We start from the raw sequence: 22,962 nt of genomic DNA, 5'->3' as shown, positions 1-22,962 counted from the left end.
AATGAATATGAATATATGAATGAATGAGATTATCATGATAAGGGTTGAAAGGGTGTGGGAGGATTGAGGAACAGGGGAGGTTCAATGTATCTGGTCACAAAAACAGATTCATGGTGCCCATGCATGAATCTGTGCACATTACATTACATTTATATACCATTCGCAAATGCGGTGAAAAAAGCAAACAAAACAAAACGCTTTCTTTCTATCTTCCTCTTCATCTTCTGCTCTCTGTTTTTCCTTCCTCTGTTGTCGGGGCGAAGCGTGAATTTTAGGGTTTTTGGGCAGAGAGAGGGACCCTACTCTGTTCCTCTCGGTCCCTCGCCCAAATCTCTATTATCCACCTTCGCCTTGCAGATCTTTACAGATTTTCCCCTCCTCCTTTCCTCTCCCTGCAGATTCAAACGTTTTTTTTTAATTTTAAATTTCTATTTTCGATTCCTTTGATTTTGTTTTCTTTCCCCTGCTCTGCCGATCGGAATTCCCTCAGATTTTTCCTTTTTTCTGCTAACTAGAAACCAGCTGTCGCTGTTTTTCTGCTGTTTTAAACCCCTTTCTCTGCAAATTTGGCAGCTTTTCTGTTCTCTAACCCTGCAATTCTGAAGACTTTTCTCCCTCCCTTTTTTCTCTCCGATCTCTTTGCCATTGGGGATCCGTTCTCTGGGGGCAGGGAGAGATCTTGTATTTTGTTAACCATCTTTATTCGGTGCACATTTGAACATGGAGCAGAAACAGCAAGAAAAAGAAACCTGGATCTTTGGGTACCACTCCTTGATATGGAAAGCTGGATTTGAATATGATCGCAAAATTGTGGGCTTCATCAAAGGTCGTCGGAGGGCTTTTCATCTAGGTATGCCTACAATGTACCTCTTTAAATATATGTATACGTGTCATATACATATATGTTTTCGTATGTGCCATGTACATTTATAAAGATCATCTGTATTATTGGGATTTTGGCTTTATGCTACAATTGTTGTGCCTTATGTACATAATTCGGGCGATTTGGGTTATAGCCTTGAACCCTACCTTGACTTTCTCCAGTTCCTTGATCTGATAGTAAAGTAGGATGTTCCATGGAGGAGGATGGCCATTATTCGATGGAAAATGGTTATTTGTATGGAAGCAGTAACCACTCGCCTGGTTATTTATATGCTGGTAAATGGAATGGTAGCATTGATAAGAATAGGTTTAGTGCCATGTGAATATGGATGATGAACGAAATTATGCCTACATTAGGCTAGTTATGATGAAAGGCTATAGTAGCATTCATGAATCTAGTTTCAGGCTATAGTAGCATTCATGAATCTAGTTTCAGGTTATTGTATCATCCATAAATCTGGTTTGAAGGTTCTTGTAGCCTGTCTTGTGATATTTGGGTTGATGATAGTTTCTGAGATTCGAGGTGATGAAACACCTCCAACATGCATTTCTCGTGTAAACCCTGTTCCATGGTAATTCATCATACTGGATTTGAGTCATAGAAGGTTGTCAAAGCACAATGAGAATTCGAGATCTGCCAAACCTTTTGCTGATTGTGCCTATTCGATTATATGATACTATAATTGTGATGCATTATCTTGATGTTGTATTCCTTCTGTAGCTTGCTTTGAGCATAGAGGGACGTGGGATTATCCTGCTCGAGTTGCTACGTTGGAAGAAGACGAGGATAGCGTATGCGTATGTATCATTGTGTTCTCTCATCTCTCATTTATTACTGAGTTAGCCTCCATTTCTGGATCACTGTCTGTATAATTGCTGCCTTTTAATTCTTCACCATTGAGTGATAAGTGTTTTTTTACCTACCCAATTAAATGATGCCCTGTTTGCTATTGCAGTGGGGTGTGGCCTTACGAATTAAAGGATGTGAAGCAAAGGCCATGTCGGTAAGTGCTGTTTATTTCTACGAATGGTCATTAAGATGGGCAATATGTATTGATCTGGTGTTCTCTGTGATCTAACTTGAATCTTATGATTTTTGAGCAGTATCTGCGCAAAAGGGAATCTGAGTATGACACAATCGATTGTGTAGAGTTTTTTACGGTGAGCTTATTTGTGAGGATTCAGAGCTTGGGTGAAAATATGTAAAATAGTTTGCTGATAAATGTCCGCTATGAAAATTTTCAGGAAGATTCTCCCGACATTGCTGTTGTTTGCAATGTTCAAGTGTAAGTGAAAATGTATTTATAATGTGCTTGTTTTTATGATTGTATTCCATTCATCCTTTGATCTCACACATTTCTTTTGTTTTTTGACCACACAGGTTCACATCTACTCCTGCAAGCATATACTACCTTGGCCCAGCGTCAAAGGAAGAGATAGCAAAGTGAGTTTAGATTTGTTATATACTTGGCTTAATTCTCATCAAAATATTTTTTTGACATCTGGAATTTTGCTAAAGTATGATCCTGCATTTTTTTAACTGCTCTTAAAATGTGGCCAATTAGACGTGTTGCTCTCATTGAACAATGGACAACGAACATATAATTTACTTTGTTTTCTTTAATAATTCCAGACAGATAGCAACTGCAACTGGACCTTGTGGGACTAATTGCGAGTATCTTTTCCGCCTCGTGGAAGCATTAAGAGAGATAGGTAATGATTACTATATATGTTGAATTTTATATGTTACTATATGTTGGAGTTTTTATATGGAGATTCAAGTATTTGTAATCAAACCATTTGACACCCACACCCAAAAAAAATGTTTAGAAACTTTGGAATCAAAGTTATTGGTGAAATAATCTGAAAGGACTCTACTTGGTAATAAAACAGGCCATGAAGATGAAGAAGTGCTTGAGTTGGCTAGTGCAGTGAGACATGAGCTAAATGTACATCAAGCCAATGTCGGCATGAAAGCGGTGAGCATTGCTGGCCAGAGCAGTGTTGTGACCAGCCAGAGTATATTCTCGAAGCCTCGTTTGTTGATCCCGATACCTGTCCAGAGTGTTCCATTGAATCAGAGCCCAAGGCTTGTAAAAAGTCTTGCAAGATAGAAAAGAAACAGAAAATGGGTTTGGGGGAAATTTTGGGTCTGTGAGAATCGGATATTCGTATTCTGGGCCATCAACGGATGCCTCATTGTATTTTCTCTTCTTTTTTGAACTCTTTCGACGCAAAATCCGATCCATTAATCAAACGGGGAACTAACCTTCATCCCCTCTTTTCTGCTAAAGATTTTTGAACCTAGCCTTTTTTTTTGTTTTGTAGAAGTGTTGTCTAATCTCTTTAACTGACATGTCTAATCTCTTTTAAGGACCTCCTATCAGTTGTTATCTTCTTCTCTCTTGAACCGAAAGAACCTATCTCTATACTCTGTTTTATCTTCTTTCTTTTGTGTAAAGTGAGAAATGAATGGAGGAAATACCATCTGGGATTCAAGTGAAAAAAAGGACAATTCAGTGAGTGCATTCCATTGAGTAACTTGTCGTTATCAGCCTAGGCTGCTTTTTTTTGTGTCCCAGTCCTTACTAGCAGGCTTTTGTTTTTTAAGTTATAAAGAAAACCATAGATGCTTACAAAATTGCCCGAATGCCAGAGCTTATCATGCTGACATGCTCTGAGATCATAAATTAACTGAAAACAGAGTATGACTTTGTTGTGACTAAACTTATCTAAAACTTCTGCATTAAAAAAAAGTGATTGGCAATTGTAAGTAGCATCTAGTTCATAATTGATGTACTTATTCTATTCAATGTGATTAATCAGCTTCAATTCTTGTAATGGATTATATATTGTTCTATTCACTGTCATGAACTATTTAGAATCAGCAAAAATATGAATTGAAATAGCAACATGTGTATTTGTCAATGGTTTATAGTTCGAAATTAACCAATTCATCATTTATACTTAGGTTTGTGAATTAACCAATTCATTAAGCATGTCATAACCAGCTTATGATAATTAGTTATGTGTAAACGATTAATTGATTGATTGGGATGATGATCGGACTTTGAGGCTAGTTGGCTAAGCATGTTTGCACATCATCTACATTCTTGTGGGTCATCTTGTCCATGGAAAATGTAGTCTGGTACAATGTCCTCCATTCAACTTTTGAATCACACAGTTTTACTTTGGCTAATGCAAATTAAATCTTTTCCACATGTTTCAAAATTTGAATAGAGGGAATGTTGCGCATGGCTAAGATGTTTTAACTATGGGATCACAATTCCAATTAACAGTCTTGGGGATCATTATATAGTATGCAATCGTTTGTATTGTGTGGGTAAAGTTGGCAAAGTAAGTCAACGAAGTTAGTTGGAAACTTGAATGCATCATGTTTTCCACATGTGGTAAAAAATAAATCCAAGATAAGCAAATATGCCATTAAAGCAAATTGCATATGTCAAAATTGTGTTTGAAGTAGGGTACGTAGTTATCGCAAATTGAATGTTTTAAAAGATTTTAAGAATTTTGTTTGTTTGTTGAGATTGCCATCTAGCATTGCAAGAACTTATAGCATCATGTAAGCCCCATGAGTTGCTCAGGTTATGTAAAACAATATGGCCCTTCCCCTCTATCTACAGATTGAAGGGATCTTACAATACGACATTTGTTCCTCTACAATCTTGCACTTCTTGAAGAAAAGTGTCATCATTAACCCTATAAATTTGTGAAACCTCTCGTCGCCCCCCTTCATGCACATTGTCGCTATCATAGTCCAACAATTCATTCTTATCCCCTTCTTCCTTTTTTATAAACGCCATTGGCATTGTGTCGGTATCCTAGAGATAAGTAATAAATATATGCACTCGAGTTTAGCTCTTAGTACTACATTGATGAAATGACTCTAGAGATGCCACCTTTGGAACTAATTTAATTAGACCAACCTTCCAAGCTTGAGGCATACGACCAGAATCCCAAGAATGTTGAAACATCAAAGTTAAGGGCCCCTTTAAAATGTTCGAATATAGCTTAAAAACTTCATTTGTCAAACCATCCCAAGAGGGCTCTTACCACTAGAAAAATGTCTTAAAACTATGCCCACCTCCTCCTCAGTGAAATCCTCATCCAAATCATGACTAATGATGTCATGCACAATACATCCAACCAGATCATAAAACTCATGATGTGCTCTACTCACCTCATTTGTCATTAACAATTGTGGGCCAATAAACTCCTTAAAGTAATGAACACATATGTCAATTATTTTAGTAGGATCCATTATCCATTCATCCCCTTGCTTCACATGTACCACATTAGATTGAGTATAAGTAGGATGTAACACTTGGAAAAACAAATGGGATTGACATTGATTATCTATGATCCCATCCCTCAATTGTCGCATCTTCGCATAACGATAACTTTGGCATTGCAACTGAGAAATAATAACATGTGATTGACTTTGGATATCCAAAAGGACCTTATCCAAAGGTGCAAAATTTACCAAAATTTGCTCCATGAGAGAATCAAAGTGAGTTGAAGCAAAAGAGAAGAGTTAAAGCATAATGGAGGCTTTCCAAGTAAAGATTTATACATGTCAATTGCATGACCACAAATCTCCAAACAAATAGGAAATTGATCTGAAGTTCCTACATCTTGTAAAACTGCCATACGAAGTGATGTCGGTTAAAAAGAATCATTGTGCCATGACGTAGATTGAGATGCATCAATACACATGTTAAAATCACCCATAAGTAAAATCCTCGATGGCCCACACATAGGGTTTGATGGAGTGAGCCCCATAATGCAATACGTTGAGTGGCTTGGTTAGGGGCATAAATCCCAACCACCCACACAACCTCGCCAAAAAAAGCGATTTCTAGAACCAAAAACCGACAATAAGGATCATTATGCACCACTTGAGGAAAATACTTATGCCGCACGATTAATGCGACACCTGAATAATGATTATTAAGATGTCTTGCATAGAATGATGAATATCCATGCAAATGAATTGTGGATCTTGCTAACTCATGACACTTATGCTCAACTTCACATAAGATATCCCATTCTTTACTTAACAAAGTTTGCCATAATATATACTTCTTATGAGGAGAACAGGTCCCTTTCATATTCCATGTTACCACTTTCATTCAATCAACAATGTTATGGTGCACTTGCTCCTTTAGAGCAACCAATGTCATGAAACTAGTCAAAGCATGTTCTAATGCTGCATATGGATTTTCATCCACCACATCCTTAGACTTGTCTATTGAACTCTTTTGTTTAAGTTCCCCCGCTTGACGAAAACCTCAAGAATTCGATGAATTTACAACCCGTCCCAATGAATCAATGTGAAGGTGAAGGGGTAATCCTTTATCCCTAAATTGTCTTTTCCAAGGAACTTTTCGAGGACCCTCCCTAGTTCCTAAATTACTTTTCCAAGTAGTCTCTCGAGTAGTGGGCAAACTATTACGTCACATATTCATTGATTTGTTCTTCGACTTGCCCTTAACCTGATACCTATCCTTTTCAACAACAAGATCATTACTAGTTCTATCCAATGGTTTTTTCCCCTTATCAATAAGTAACCATGTTATCCGTATAGGTGTACGGGATAAATAGGGTGTAATGTGTAGGGTGTGGTGTGTAATATGTAATATGTATACGTTGAGTGTGTGAGGATGAGTATGCGTGAACACATGCACAATTATGTGCATGTGACAAGAGTGTAACGATCGTCTCTTTTTTTAACGGTTATTATTAGCCGTTACATTATGTATTCTATAAATCCCTTATGGGGGTATGTATGAGATATAGCTTTTTTGCCCTCATTTTTGGTGTATCTTGTATTCTCACTCTCCTTACTTAGCTCTCTCTAATGTAATCCCCTTGGGAAGGGGGTGAAGCCATTCTACGCGGTTCCGGATCGGTTGGGACCGATCGGTTAGGCCGAGTGCGTAAACCAGGAGGCCGTTAGGAAAGATATTCCGTGAGGAATATATTTGGGAGTTAGTGTAGGACCTCTTAATGAGCATTGAAGTACTGTCAGTACTTCGGTCAGTCCTTCTAGGACTTGTATAAAAGTGTTCACTGAAGCACGTCTTATGTACAGATCGAGTATTATTGTTGAATATAGTTTTTTGTGTTTCTCTCTCTCTATCTCTCCTGCGTATACCGTGTAAGCTCAAGCTCTCCATTAAACCTGAGTTTCCTCTCTTCTGTTCGGTCTTAATACTTTCTTCCGCACGCTACTTTCTACACATGCTCTTTCATGCAAAACTACTGAAATCCTATTTGGGCTGAGGCGATGTACATAGTTGTATATTTGATCAACAGGTCTCCCTCAGTACCATTAAAGGGTGATGTCCCACAAAGAGTGTGGACGGAGAAGGATGTCTCCTACCAGCATCTGAGGGTGTTTGGATGTTTGGCGTATATGCATGTACCGAAGGATCAGAGGTCAAAGCTTGAAAGTAAGTCAAGAGCATACATATTCATGGGATACTCGAAGGATGAGTTTGACTACAGGCTATGGAACCTAGTCGATAAAAAGGTAGTGAGAAGTCGGGATGTAGTCTTTCTTGAAGATAAGACGATTGAAGACTGGAAGCAACAGAAGTCGGAATCGACTCCCTAGTCAACCTCGACTACCGTCGACTTAAGGCCAAGCGAGTCGTCACTGACAGCTGTAAGGAGACATCTGGTTGACAGAGCCGAATCCGAGTCGGTCGACTCGGAGAGACCGACTGACTATGAGTCAGAGTTGGCAGACCTACTAAAGTCTATTGATGAATATGAGTTGGAGTTATCCAACCTAGAGATGCTGATTGACAAGAGAAGACTTGGCAGAGATATCCGAGCGAGAGGCAACAATGAGTGGAATGTTAGGAAACAGGTCCCTCCGGATGGGAAGTGAGAAGAACTGTGTTGATGAGCCTATCGGCCTCGGCCGAATCCGGATGACAAGTACCCGGCAAGGAAGACCCAGTGAGAACCGCATGTTGCAGGCCCGGTGAGAACCTCTCATCGGATGGAAGGGACATATATGTAAATATGTTCCAGAGAGCCCACCGGGGCTATATTTGTAAATAGCCCGAAAGTCATATTAATATAAATATGACCTAGGGAAAACTTAATAGTCATGATGTAGAGTTGGTTGTGCTATTATCGTTGTGGCGATAATTCAGAGCGCAACTGTGTACAGAGAAGAGAGAGAGAGAGGAAGAGGTTGTTGCCTCTGTTGTAACCGCCTGGTGGCGAAGCGAGGGAGCAAGAGGTCGTTGCCTCTGTGCCCCATTGTTGTAATCTTGATATAATGATATTTTGCAGTCTGAGGGCTGTTGTGGTTTTTCCCAGATTTGGGTTTTCCACGTTAACATCCAATGCACTCTCTTCTTTACTGTTTCGTGTGTAGATACATCTCACCACATCCCTGTTTTTTTGTGATTGATCCGACGTCTCAGTTGTGACCGAGCATAGCTTAGGAAACCGTATTCCTATCAAATTGGTATTAGAGTGAAACAACACAGAAAAATGGACGATTCGTTGGGAGGCATGTTCAAGCTCACCGACTCCAATTACTCAGTGTGGAAGTCGAAGATGAGGGACATGCTCGTGGTTAAAGATCTTTGGTTGCCAGTTCAGTTCAGGGACAAGAGACCGGACAAAATTGATGCCACGATATGGGAGGTGATGCACATGAAGACAACGACGTACATACGGTGCTTCATCTACATGAGTCTATACAACAACTTCAATGAAGAGAGCAAGGCTCATGAGCTCTGGGAGAAGATCAACATTATGTTTCAGAACAAAAATGTTGTTAATCAGGTTTTGGTATTTCGGAAGCTAGTAAGACTCCGGTACCAAGATGGCTCCAGCATGGCGGAGCACATGAATGCCTTCTAGGGGCGGATCCACCAGGCAACATCATTGGAAGTACCTCTCGCCGATGAGGTACTAGCACTACTCCTGCTTGGTTCCCTCCCAAATAGCTGGGAGACGTTGGTTGTCACTTTGGGCAACGCCGGGCCGGAAGGGAAACGGTTATCCCTAGCAAGAGTGAAGTCGAACTTGCTAGATGAGGAGGCGTGTCGGAAAGACAAGGATATGAGCTCCGACTCCAAAGCGCTCCTTATCGAATTGGAACGCGGAAGACAAAGGAACCGTAGTCCCCAGAACCGGGAAAAGTCGGGGACATGGTCAAAGTCAAGGGGGAGGCCTACCTGCTTCTATTGCGGCAAGCCGAGACACTTCCAGAAGAACTGTCGGCACTTTCGAAAAGACAAGGAAACCGACGGTACCGATTCGAAGCGGACACCGGACCGGAACGGTAAAGACCGGAGGGGGCCGGACCGGAAGGGAACGACGGCAATCGCGGCAAGTGAAGAAGAGTTGATGCTCATCACCGAGGAGAGTGAGTTGAACCTTGCCGGCGACGAGACAATGTGGGTGGTCGATTCCGGAGCGTCATTCCACCTTACCCCGGACCGGAAATACTTCTCATCCTACACAGCCGGTGATCACGATTGTGTCCGGATGGGGAATGAAGGTACATGCCGAATTGTCGGCATAGGAGACATGTGGTTGACAACACCAACCGGATGCAAGATGTTGCTAAAAGATGTTCGACACGTTTCGGAGGTTCGACTGAACCTGATATCAGCCGATCGACTGGATGATGAAGGCTACATGAGTAGCATCCGGAACGGTGTCATGAAGTTCAACAAAGGGAGCTTGATAGTGGCTCGGGCCTGGAAAGTCAACACTTTGTACCTGATGAATGCCCGGTTATGTCCGGAGGAAGTGAACGTGGCATCTGACACTGCCGGTGAGCTGTGGCACAAGAGGCTTTGTCACATGAGCGAGAAGGGGATGAAGAGCCTTGCCGATGACAACCTCATTCCGATGAAGAACGTGCACTTGGAGAAGTGCACTGATTGTCTGGTCGATAAACAAAACCGGACCTCCTTCCGATCAAGGCCATCGATGAGACGTAATGCACCATTGGAGTTGGTGCATATAGAAGTGTGTCAAGTGGACATGAAGTCCCATGCCGGAGCGCTGTACTTCGTGTCGTTCATAGATGACCACAGCAGGAGGCTATGGGCCACACCGTTGAAGACGAAGGATCAGGTGTTATCCGTCTTCAAGGAACTCCACGCAAAAGTGGAAAGAGAAACCAGACGGAAGTTGAAGGCGGTTCGAGCAGATAACAGAGGAGAATACCTGGGGCAGTTCGAGGAGTACTGCTGCTTGAAGACGCCCAGAACTAAACGGACTAGCCGAGAGGATGAACCAGACCATAATGGAGAGGTTCTGGAGTATGCTAGCACATGCTAAACTACCCAAGAAATTTTGGGCTGAGGCACTGTCGACAGCGACGTATGTGATAAACAGATCACCCTCAGTGCCCTTGGATGTAGACACCCGCAAAAGGTGTGGACCGGTAAGGAAGTGTCCTACCGGCATTTGAAGGTGTTCGGGTGTCTAGCGTACGTACATGTTGCTAAGGACCAGAGAGGAAAGTTGGATCCAAAGACCCGGTCATGCATATTCCTCGGATATGGCGATGATGAGTTCGGCTACAGAGTGTGGGATCCGGTTGACAAGAAGGTTTTCCGGAGTCGAGATATTATCTTCATGGAGGACAAGACTCTTGCCGACTGGGAGTCGGAGAAGAAGATAATGAACTCTGATGAGATTTGGACCCACCCAGCTAAGAGCCGGTTGACACTTGAGGAACCAGCCAGTTACTGTGAGGATACTGAACCGACAGAAGAAGAAGTAGAGGAAGCTGAAACAGGAACCGGCCAAGACCCCGAATCGGATTCGGATGAAGAACAAATAGAGGAGCTGGTTGCCGAAAGCCAAAGACGGAGATATACTCTCAAAGAGAGAAGGGTCCCCCAGAGATTTCCAGATGCAGAGCATGTGCTGCTGACCGATGAGGGGGAGCCGGAAAGCTTCGAAGAAGCGAAGGATGACACCAATAGCCGAAAGTGGTAGAGTGCCATGCAGGACGAGATGGGTTCCTTGCATGAGAACCACACGTATGAATTGGTGGAGTTGCCGAAAGGAAAGAGGGCACTCCGAAACAAGTGGGTGTACAAGTTGAAACCGGGAGATGCTGACAACCCTCCAAGGTACAAAGCCAGGATCGTGGTGAAGGGGTTCCAGGAGAAGAAGGGCATGGACTTCGACGAGATATTTGCCCCGGTAGTAAAGATGACTTCCATCCGGACGGTGCTGAGCATAGCGGCAAGCATGGACCTCGAGGTAGAGCAATTAGACGTGAAGACGACGTTCCTCCACGGCGACCTCGAAGAGGAGATCTACTTGCAACAATCGGAGGGATTTGTGAAGAAAGGGAAGGAGCACCTGGTTTGCCGGTTAAAAAAGAACCTCTACGGGTTGAAGCAGGCTCCCCGACAATGGTACCAGAAGTTCGACTCCTTCATGACCGATCAAGGGTACCACAAGACATAGGCCGATCACTGCATATTTGTGAAGAAGTTCGAAGGTGGAGACTTCCTGATACTCCTTTTGTATGTGGACGACATGTTGATCGTCGGACGAGACCAAGTCAAGATACAGATGCTGACGAAGGCCCTGAACCAGACCTTCTCAATGAAAGACTTGGGTCCGGCAAGACAGATGCTGGGGATGTATATCATCCGGGACCGGCCAAAGAAGCAATTGTGGTTGTCACAATAGAAGTACATGACAAAGGTGCTTCAAGGGTTCAACATGTCAGATGCGAAACCGGTTGGATCGACACTTCCGGCAAACTGCAGATTATCTAGTAAGCAAAGCCCGAAGACGAAAGCAGAGAAGGCGGATATGATGAAGGTTCCATATGCCTTTTCCGTCGGGAGCTTAATGTATGCAATGGTGTGTACTTGACCGGATATCGGATACGTAGTCGGAGTGGTGAACCGGTTTATGAGCAATCCCGGCAAGGAGCACTGGAACGCGGTCAAATGGATACTCCGATACTTGAAGGGCACTTCAAATATGTGTCTCCGATTCGGCTCCGGTAAACCCCAACTTGACGGTTTCCCCGATTCGGATATGTCGGCTGTTGTGGATACCAACCGGTCTACATCCGGGTATGTAATGACATATGTAGGGGTGCTGTTTCGTGGCAGTCGAGGCTGCAGAAGACGGTTGCGTTTTCAACCACGGAGGCGGAGTATATGGCGGCTGTTGAAGCCGGCAAGGAAATATTATGGATGAAGGACTTCATCGGAGAGCTCGGTATCCGGCAAGATGAATACCGGCTCTATTGCGACAGTCAAAGTGCCATCCACCTTGCTAAGAACGCAACGTACCATTCCAGGATGAAGCACATCCATCATAGGTATCACTGGATCCGGGAGCGAGTAGAAGATCGAGAGTTCGCATTGACAAAGATCCACACGGCCGAGAACAGGTCAAATATGCTGACCAAAGTTCTAATAACTGACAAGCTGGATGCATGTCGGAAGTGGATCAGACTAGTAAGACATCCCATGCCGGAGTGAAGGGGGAGTTTGTTAGGAAACAGGTCCCTCTGGATGGGAAGTGAGAAGAACCGTGTTGATGAGGATGACGAGTACCCGACAAGGAAGACCCGGTGAGAACCGGATGACGAGTACCCAATAAGGAAGACCCGGTGAGAACCGGATGTTGCAGGGCCGGTGAGAACCTCTCATCGGATGGAAGGGACATATATGTAAATATGTTCCAGAGAGCCCACCGGGGCTATATTTGTAAATAGCCCGAAAGCCATATTAATATAAATATGACCTAGGGCAAACTTAATAGTCATGATGTAGAGTTGGTTGTGCTATTATCGTTGTGGCAATAATTCAGAGCGCAACTGTGTACAGAGAAGAGAGAGAGAGAGAGGAAGAGGTTGTTGCCTTTGTTGTAACCGCCTGGTGGCAAAGCGAGGGAGAGAGAGAGAGAGGAAGAGGTCGTTCCCTCTATGCCCCATTGTTGTAATCTTGATATAGTGATATTTTGTAGTCTAAGGGCTGCCGTGGTTTTTCCCAGATTTGGGTTTTCCACGTTAACATCCAATGCACTCTCTTCTTTACTGTTTCGTGTGTAGATACATCTCACCACATCCCTGTTTTTTTGTGATTGATCCGACGTCTCGGTTGTGGCCGAGCATAGCTTAGGAAACCGTATTCCTATCATGGAAGAAGATACCCACTCAGAGAAAGGAAACCACCGACAACATATGCCAGTCAATACATCCTCTTGACTGATGAAGGTGAACCAGAGTGCTATGAAGAAGCCATTGTCGACGAGCACAGAGAAAAATGGCTGAGCGCGATGCAAGATGAGATGGAATCCTTGCATGAGAACTACACCTATGACCTAGTAGAGTTGCTGAAAGGTAAGAGAGGACTCAGGAATAAGTGGGTCTACAAGGTGAGGATTGGAGAAATCAACAGTGAGCCCAGGTATAAAGCCCGCATAGTGGTGAATTGTTTCCAACAGAAGAAGGGCGTCGACTTTGATGAAATATTTGCACCATTCGTGAAGATGACATCCATCCGAACTATTTTGAGCATAGCGGCCAACATGGACCTAGAGATCGAACAGTTGGATGTCAAAACCGCATTTCTGCACGGTGAGCTAGAAGAAGAAATCTACATGTAGAAACTCGAAGGCTTTGAGGAGAAAGGGAAAGAGAATATGGTGTGTTGACTGAGGAAAAGCTTGTACAGACTGAAACAAGCTCCATGCCAATGGTACAAGAAGTTCGAGTCCTTCATGATGGAACATCGGTTCCAGATTAGGCCGACCACAATGTGTTCATAAAAAGGTATGAAGAGAGAGAATTCTTGATTCTCTTGTTATATGTTGATGACGTGTTGATATTCGGTCAAGATACAAGGAAGATTGGAAGCTTGAAGAAAGCCCTCGGCAAATCGTTTGCCATGAAAGACCTTGGACCGGCTAAACAGATCTTGGGAATGCACATAGTTCAAGATAGAGCTCAAAAGGTGCTATGGTTTTCACAGTAGAAGTATGTGACGAAGATCTAAAGAGATTCAACATGTTGGACACAAAGCCGGTCGGCTCAGTGTTGCCGACAAATCGCATGTTAAATGCGAAGCATTGCTCGAGAGGGGAGAAGGAGAAGGTCGAGATAAGGAAGGTACCATATACCTCGGCTGTCGGCAGTCTTATGTATGTTGTGGTCTGTACGAGACCATACATAACATTTGTTGTGGGAGCAGTAAGCCGATATATGAGTAATCCAAGGAGAGAACACTTGGCAGTGGTGAAGTGGATACTCAGGTACTTGAAAGGCACCTCGGAGGTGTGGCTAAGGTATGGTGTCGAAAAACCTGTGATGGAAGGTTTTACCGATCTTGTAAAGAATCAAGAGATGGATTCTTGTGAAGCGGAAGAGATGTGAGTTATGTGTGTGTGTAAGAGAGAGAGAGAGAGAGAGAGAGAGTGAAACACAGAGAATACGCAAGGTAAAAGTATATTGACAAAGGAGAAAGACTCAACATTATACAAGGTGGGAGGAGGGTGCTTTATGTAGTCACCCTCTCTCTTCATTAACTACAAGACTCATGGAGCATGGGGAATGTGAAAGCTCATAAGTTATGTGTCATAGAATATGATTCTATGACTCATACTAAATGCTAGAATACAAAGTGGTGACATAATGGTGACTCTTGACCGTTGGAGTGTCTCTTCACTCTCAAGGTGAGTTCACACACTAGACCAAGTTGAGCTTGATTCTCAACACGCCCCTTGAAGCTCAAGTCGGGTCGGTTTCAGACGGTATCCGAAATCCGCTTCAACTCGCGTTCCGGAGTCCGCGTCGACTCGCATCGACTCACTTTATGCGGAGTTGCGCAATCCGTGCTCCAACTTGCATTGTGCATAGTTACTAACTTTGTGCTTCGGCTTGTGTGCGTAGTTGCGAAGTCTGTGCTTCAGCTTGCGTCTTTCTTCACGGCTTAGCGCGGTAGATCGGCTCTTTGCTGCTTCGTTGTGTGGTTGCAGAATCTATGCGTTATTGCGTAGTGTCTTCAGTACTCCCCCTCAAGCTTGGCAGGTCAGGGATCGTCAATCCGAGATCGGTCATGAATTGCCATAGCTTGTCGGCTCCTAAGGCCTTAGTGAAGATGTCGGCCGTTTGAAGATTTGTGGTAATGTGTTGTAGGTCGACATCGCCAGCTAGAATGCGCTCTCGGATGAAATGATAGTGCATTTCGATGTGCTTTGTCCACGCGTGGTACACTGGGTTCCGAGCTAGATAGATATTGCTCATGTTGTCGCAGTAAAGGGAAGTCGGATCCTTGCTGGGTATGCCCAGATCCTTCAAAATCCTCTTGAGCCATACGGCTTCACACGCAGCTACGGCTGCGCCCCTGTAATCCGCCTCTGTACTCGAAAGAGCGACGATAGGCTGCTTCTTGCTACTCCAGGATATTGCTCCGCTGCCGAGGGAGAAAACAAATCTGGAGGTTGATCTTCTATCGGCTTTGTAGCCGGCCCAATCGGCATCTATGTACCCCTCGACTCGTATTGGCATCGCGGTCTTGTAGAGGATGCCGCAATCCATTGTGCCGCTCACGTATCCTAGAACTCGCTTAGCGCAATCCAAGTGAGTATCACGCGGTGTTTGCATGAATTGGCTAAGGAGACCAACCGGATAACTGAGATTGGGTCGAGTGATCGTGAGGTAGATGAGACTCCCGATGAGTTGCCGATACTGAGTCGGCTCACACGCTTTGGTGCCGGAGTTCGCATCTAGTTTGAGATTGCGATCGAGAGGGGTTGCCGTGGATTTGCACTCAGCCATCTTGAACTTGTATAACAAGTTGAGGATGTAGTGTCGTTGAGAGATCATGATTCTAGACGGAGTCCGAATTACCTCGATGCTGAGGAAATAGTGGAGCTCCTTCATGTCCGTCATCTCGAACTTGTCGGAAAGGAGGGATTTGACTTTATTGATTTCGACGAGATGCTCTCCTCCAATGGCTAGGTCATCCACATATAAAATGATGACGATCGGACTTGCGGAATCGCTTCGTATGTAGAGGGAGTTGTCCGATTTTGACATATGGAAGCCGATTTGATGAAGATATTACGTTATCTTCGAATGCCAAGCACGCGGTGCTTGCTTGAGGCCGTAGAGTGGCTTCTTGAGTCGGCAAACCGCTTTCGGATGGGTGCTCGAGTTGAAGCCGGGTGGTTGGATCATGTACACCTCCTCTTCTAATTCGCCTTGTAGAAAGGCGTTCTTGACATCCATTTGATGGAGGTGCCACCCTTTCGCCGCGGCAATCGCAATTACGGTCCGTACCATCGTCATGCCACCGGGGCAAAGGTCTCTTCGTAGTCAACGTCATGCGTTTGTGTGTAGCCTTTCGCTACAAGTCGCGCTTTGTAGCGGTTGACGGAACCATCAACGTTGTACTTCACTTTGTAAATCCATTTGCATCCAATCGCCTTTTTGTGTGGTGAGGTGGGAACGAGATCCCATGTCTCGTTCTTGCGTAGTGCCTGCATCTTCTCATTCATGGCTTCAATCCATCGCGCGTCCTTCGCGGCTTCCGAAAAGGTTTCCGGCTCCCATATTGTCGCAACCTTCATCATAAAGGCGTAATGGTATGCCATATAATCGTTGTAGCCGAATCGGCTTACAAGGTTCTTTTCACGAGTGGATCGACGGAGCTTTTCATTTGTAGAGATGAGGGCTTTCTTGGCTTCGATTGGTACCTCGAAACCGCCGAACTCACTGTCGAGTGAGTGAGTCGACTCATCGTCATCGACGCAATCGTCTGCGTATTCCGCCATTTTCGCCTTGCCTTTGTCCATCATCGGGCTAGGCCGTGATGTGCGTTGATCGCTCAAAGGCTCTTCTGGTCCGCTCAGTCGGGTCGTGATCGGACTTTCTTCGAACATGCGCGTAAGGCGATCTTCATCCTCTATCTCTTGTTCGGTGGATTTCGGGTCGAGCGGGGTCGGAGTCGAAGTTGTCTCTGGTGCGTACTAGGATGCGGACTCGTCAAAGACGACGTCTCGACTTACTCGAGATTTTCGAGTTGAGGGGTTGTAGCACTTGTACCCCTTTTGCTCTAGTGAGTATCCTACGAGGATACATTTCTCCGACTTCGGGTCGAGCTTTTGACGCTTCTCGTCGGGGATGTGCACGTATGCAATGGAGTCGAATATCCGAACATGTGATAGGTTCGGCTTCTTTCCAAAGAATCTTTCGTGCGGAGTGACCTCGTGCATGCCGGATGTTGTGCACCGGTTCATTAGGTAGACGACCGTATTTGCAGCTTCGGCCCAATAAGACTTGGGCATATGCTTCTCATTCATCATTGCCCACGCTACTTTGAGGATGTGCCGATTTTTGCGCTCGGCTACCCCGTTTTGTTGTGGAGTGTGTCAGCAAGTGAATTCTCGCTGAATTCCTTCCTTTTGGAGATACGCCGTGAAATCGTCCGAGAAGTACTCCTTGCCGCCATCCAATCGAAGACAATGTACATGTCGGCTCGTGGCTTTCTCAACTTCATTCTTGAATGTTTGGAAGTGTCCGAACACTTTGCTCTTTTGCCGCATCGGATAGATCCAAGTGTGCCTAGAAAAGTCGTCGATGAAGAGCACGTAATATTGGCATCTGCCAAATGTCACCGTTTGAGCGGGACCCCATACATTGGAATGAATTACGTCGAGTACACCTTTGCTCACGTTCCGCTCCTTCGGAAATGGGTGCCGGTGTTGCTTGCCGAATTGGCACGGTTCGCATACACCTTCAATCTCCTTCTCTTTGAATGTCGGGAGTCTGATGACGACTCCTTTCGATTTCATTGCTTTGAGTTTGTTGAGATTGATGTGGTCGATTCGCTTGTGCCATAGCTCTATGTCAGAGTCAGCTTTTGTGTTTTTCGCGAACATGGCGGATTTCATCTCGCGTGAATCGAGAATGAATATCCGGCCCTCTCTTCGTCCGTGTGCAATGAGTCGGCCCTCTTTTTCGATGAAGCAACCGCCTTGATTAAATCGAACTTGCATCCCTTGCTCTACAATTTGGCCAACGGAGACCAAATTCTTCGTAATGGTCGGTACATGCAAGACATTTTTTATGTAATTTTGCTTACCTTCTTTTCCGAATGGAACATTGCCAATGTGCCGAATCGGGTGTGTAGTGTCGTCTCCGGTTTCGACATAGTCGGGTCGGTCCGGCTCTTGGAGTTCTTAGAACCATTCTTGATGCGATGTCATATGGTTTGAGGCACCGGAATCGACGAACCATACGTCTTCCGGATTGGAGGCACTAGTTGGGGTAGCGTCCGACATAGAGTTTGCTCTATGTTTCATCATGAACATTCCAACATGGTCGGAGTTGTGCGACTACAATCCGCCACGATCTTCGCAGTCGGAGTTGTGCCCGTACATTTCGCCACGGTCGGAGTTGTGTGCATACATTCTGCCACGATCTTCGTAGTCGGAGTTGTGTGCGTAATTCGTGAATTGTAGGCTTGTGGAAGCCGATTCACGCATCTTCTTTCGGCACTCTTCTTCGTGGTGGCCGAGCTTTCCGCAATATCCGCATTCGGTTGCGTTTTGACGGCTCGGGCCGGAGTGGAAGCTCCCCCTTCTTGCGAAGGTTCCTCGTTGGCCTCCATTTTGCGGCCGAAATTGGGAGTTGTTGTCGTAGGTCGGACCTCGTCCGCCTTGTCCTTGGCCGAATCGGCCTCTTGTTCGTCCGCGTCCTCTTCCTCCATTAGAGTGCGTGTAGAGCATGTGGCCTTCCGACTCATTGCTCCTTGTACGCACATGGTTTTCTTTGACCAATAGCATTGATTGGAGCTCGAAGAAGGAGGGAGATTTCTCCCGTGCTAGAACGGCGGTTCGCATCGTGCCGAACCGTGGTGTGAGGCCGCTGAGGCATATTTGCACCATCTCATCATCATCTATACTTACGCTGTCGCGAAGATTCGCGCGTGCGTGTGCTACTCGAGCGACCACCAGGGTCTTGGACTGGGGAGGATGTTCGTGGAATTATCGAAGAGATGACGATCAATGTAAGATTAGACGGAATTTGTTCACTTGAGAAGAAGAAAGCTTGTACACTTGAGAAGTAGAAAATAATGAAGAAGATAAAGACAAATATAATTATATTGATGATAATGGTGTTGGTGATATCACATATTGAGCCCCCCTTACACAAGCCCAATTAGAGGCTTTTATAGGTCTTTCCATGCTCGTGACATGCACATAACCATGGGCTAAAACCATGGTTTTGTGCACACGGTTTTGCTTATGTCATGCACAAACCATGGGTTTAAAACCATGGTTTTGTGCACATGGTTTTCTATGGTTGTTTCGTCTATAATTTGTATATGAAAAGGAAATACATAAAATCTACACTATATGATAGTTGTCCTAGTGGTAAGGCAATTATCTTATATCTTAGCAGGCAATTATTTTGTATCTTAGAGGTGCAAGGTTCAATCCTTGCTTGCACCCCTCTGTATGAACTCAAGTGCCATTAGGCTAGGTTTATTTGCTAAGTGCATGTGCAATGTTGCACATCCTTGGTTTATTCGTCTCACTCGGTTTCACACCGTAGCCGAAAATCGTCACGACATCCACCCCCACCAAACCCGCACATCCTCCGGTATGTGCCGAGAAAGGTGAAGAGGTGAGATCTTTGGCAACGGTGATCAACCGAGTTCCTCTACACGCTCGTCGACTTCGTCTTCCACTTCGAGTATGCGCAATCTTTCCAACCGAACCACCGTAGCCACCCGATCCACCATATCCGACGCTCACACCTTCTTCCCCGATCGGTTGTAGTAGATCTACCGAATGATGTCGTCGATACGACTGCTCTTCCTTCGTCCACCGCGCGTGTCCTTCGATTGGACTCCTGGCCACTCCTCACGCTCACCGTCTTCAACTGGGTATTGTAGATCGTTCATGTCGATCTCCGATTAGGCCGGGTTTGCCCTTGTCCGGATCGGTCTCCACCGATCGCTTCTTGGCTTGGTTGGCCTTCGTCTGCATTCACATTTCCCCGAGTCGGGCTCGATCGATTGATTCTGGCTGGGTCGGCCTCCTTTTGGATCGGAATCGTCCGATCGATTTTCGCCGAATCAGGTTTCGGCTGGGTTGGCCCCGGTCGATCGGCTCCCATGTGGATCTTCCTTCGTTCGGGTCAGAATCCCGGCCGGATCGTCTTCCGGTTCAACCGGTTCTCGACTCTTCCTTCCTTCCCGCATGCAACCTCTCCATCGAACTCAACCGCAGCTTCATCCTTGGCCTCCACGTCGGCCATATCCTTCCCTCCATGTATGCTCGCCGCGAGCCATATTGTCTCCTCTTCGCCACCTCCTTTATCTTCGGTCTTATGCCGACACACGGTCTCGACTGCCGAAGTCTCCGGAACCGGTGTGAAGGAATCCCTTCGCTCATGCACATTTACCTTGTCTTCTTCATCGCCCTTCCGGTCGTCCTCTTTTTTGTCCACACATTCTGTCTCTCCGGTCTCACGTTGGCGCACATGCACAACCGCCTAAGTCTCTAGAATAGGTGTGGGGATATCCTTTCTTCCTCGATCTTCTTCCTCCTTGTGTTGGACCTTCGTCTTCCCGTCACCACCTTCCGTCTCTCCGGTCTCACGTTGGCACATGGGCGCAACCGCCGAAGTCTCTGGAACAAGCATGAAGAAAGTGTCGACATGGCTATTCGTCGTCGACTCATCCATAGCCACCTCCGACTCGATGTCGTTTGTCATGGCTACCTCCTCAATCTCTTCAGACTCAAACACTTTTTCTCCCTCGATCATGCAAGCTTTTCTCATGCTTGCGCCGTCATCACCCGATGTTTCGTACACAATGCGTGTTCTGAAACATTTATCCTCCCTCGAAGTGGCGTTCGCCGTCCTCGAGTCATCGGCCTCCTCCTTCTCCGTCGTTTCTTTGTAAGACAAGAAGGTGACTTGTTTCACACCTTCTCTCTCGGTACCGTCATACCGAACCAGAGCCTTTGAATCGGCCACTTCATTAACCCGCATTTGTTGGGAGGTCTCTTCTTCCTCGATCACCATTCGCCTCGGTTTTGTCTCCCTTCTAAGCTTCATTTCTTTTGTTGGTGGTGCGTTGTTGCATCTCGTCCCTCTTCGATCGTCCCTCATGGGCCGTCTTGTTGTCGTCGATATTCTCGCTTGCCCCTTATCATGTAGTCGGCATACACTTTCCACTTTGCTCCAATCCTCGATGAGGCCATTTGCACCATCATCTTCTTTGAGTTTGAGGCCGATCGCCATCCTTTCCATTCGATCGATTGACTTCACGAACATAAGGACCTTATCGACCCCCACCAATCTTTGTTCCCGCTCCGACAATTGAGAAAAATGATGCTCGAAGTCTACGAATGCTTGTGTCGCACCTTGGTGGGTCTTCGCTGATGTCACCCATTGGTCGAAGTTGCGTCGATCTTGTCCCTTCAGTCTCTCATAGCCATATTCCTCCAATAGAGCCTTCTCAAAAGTCGCCCACGAATCATGAACTTCTAGAAGCTCTTTTACATCTTTGAAGATCGGTTGAGACACCACTCGACAAAAGTACTCTAGCCTCATAGCTTTGTCCACACCTCTTGAATCCATCTCCGCATTGTAGACTTTTAGGAAACTTTGGACTTCGGCACCGTTGAAATAGCTCATTCGTTCGACTACCTTGTCGACGGCTTGTTGGGCTTCATTTCTTCTTTTCCCTTCTCTCAGAAACTCCATCATCCTTCTTGACATTGCCTCCATGAGATATTCGCCATCCATCTTCGTCCTCCCCTCCTGCTCTTCATGTCGGGTTCACCAAATGATGTCGCGAAGATTCGCGCGTGCGTGTGCTACTCGAGCGACCACCGGGGTCTTGGACTGGGGAGGATGTTCGTGGAATTATCGAAGAGACGATGATCAATGTAAGATTAGACGGAATTTGTTCACTTGAGAAGAAGAAAGCTTGTACACTTGAGAAGTAGAAAATAATGAAGAAGATAAAGATAAATATAATTATATTGATGATAATGGTGTTGGTGATATCACATATTGAGCCCCCCTTACACAAGCCCAACTAGAGGCTTTTATAGGTCTTTCCATGCTCGTGACATGCACATAACCATGGGCTAAAACCATGGTTTTGTGCACACGGTTTTGCTTATGTCATGCACAAACCATGGGTTTAAAACCATGGTTTTGTGCACATGGTTTTCTATGGTTGTTTCGTCTATAATTTGTATATGAAAAGGAAATACATAAAATCTACACTATATGATAGTTGTCCTAGTGGTAAGGAAATTATCTTGTATCTTAGAGGTGCAAGGTTCAATCCTTGCTTGCACCTCTCTGTATGAACTCAAGTGCCACTAGGCTAGGTTTATTTGCTAAGTGCATGTGCAATGTTGCACATCCTTGGTTTATTCGTCTCACTCGGTTTCACACCGTAGCTGAAAATCGTCACGACAACGCTTATTGAGCTGAGGGAGTCGCAAAGCTCCTTGATATTCAAGGTGTATGTCGTGATGGACATGTCCCTTTGTTGAATGTTGTTCACCTCTTGGCGGAGTTGAAGCTTCCTCGCGGTCGTGTTGGTGGCAAAAATCTTTCGTATATTTTCCCACGCTTCCTTCGGCGTCTTGGCTTCTCGAATGTAACCGAGCATGTGGTCGTGAACACATGTCGCCAAACAATACATCACGCGGCCTGCAGCTTGCTCCCATGTCGCGTATCCGGGAGCCGCTTCGGCGGGTCGGTCTTCATGCGCTCCTTTGATGTAGCTCCAATAGCCTTGTCCGACAAGGTATTGGTGCATCTTGTACTCCCAAGATGCGAAGTTGTTTCGATCCAACTTCTCAGTAGGGAGAGCGCTCCCCATTTGAGTATTCATTATGTCGATTCTTCTTCTTCTTCTTCTCTCTTCGAATGCGAGCTATGTAGCGAAGCTACGATAGCTATGAGCCGGTTCTTGGTCGTTGGCATAGAGCACAACACACGATCACGATGAGGCGAATGGGCTAGATCGAGCTACCAAATCGCTCTGATAC

General features: G+C 45.3%; 1 protein-coding gene across 1 annotated transcript; it reads left to right on the top strand.

Moving 5' to 3' along the window:
• The first annotated feature begins 568 nt into the window (after positions 1 to 568).
• Positions 569 to 3,175, top strand: LOC147853380 (gamma-glutamylcyclotransferase 2-1-like). Its single transcript, XM_087333623.1, has 8 exons — positions 569 to 850; positions 1,604 to 1,680; positions 1,839 to 1,886; positions 1,987 to 2,043; positions 2,128 to 2,168; positions 2,264 to 2,326; positions 2,516 to 2,595; positions 2,776 to 3,175. The coding sequence occupies exons 1-8, from the start codon at positions 721 to 723 to the stop codon at positions 2,994 to 2,996; spliced, it is 717 nt and encodes a 238-aa protein (XP_087189749.1). The 5' UTR covers positions 569 to 720; the 3' UTR covers positions 2,997 to 3,175.
• Positions 3,176 to 22,962: the final 19,787 nt, after the last annotated feature.

The sequence above is a fragment of the Azolla caroliniana genome, unplaced genomic scaffold (genome assembly GCF_043228905.1).
Source record: "Azolla caroliniana isolate FFs.n. ecotype wild unplaced genomic scaffold, voAzoCaro1.0.p SCAF_17, whole genome shotgun sequence".
In the NCBI taxonomy this organism is placed as follows: domain Eukaryota; kingdom Viridiplantae; phylum Streptophyta; class Polypodiopsida; order Salviniales; family Salviniaceae; genus Azolla; species Azolla caroliniana.
This window is presented reverse-complemented; position numbering and strand designations above follow the sequence as displayed.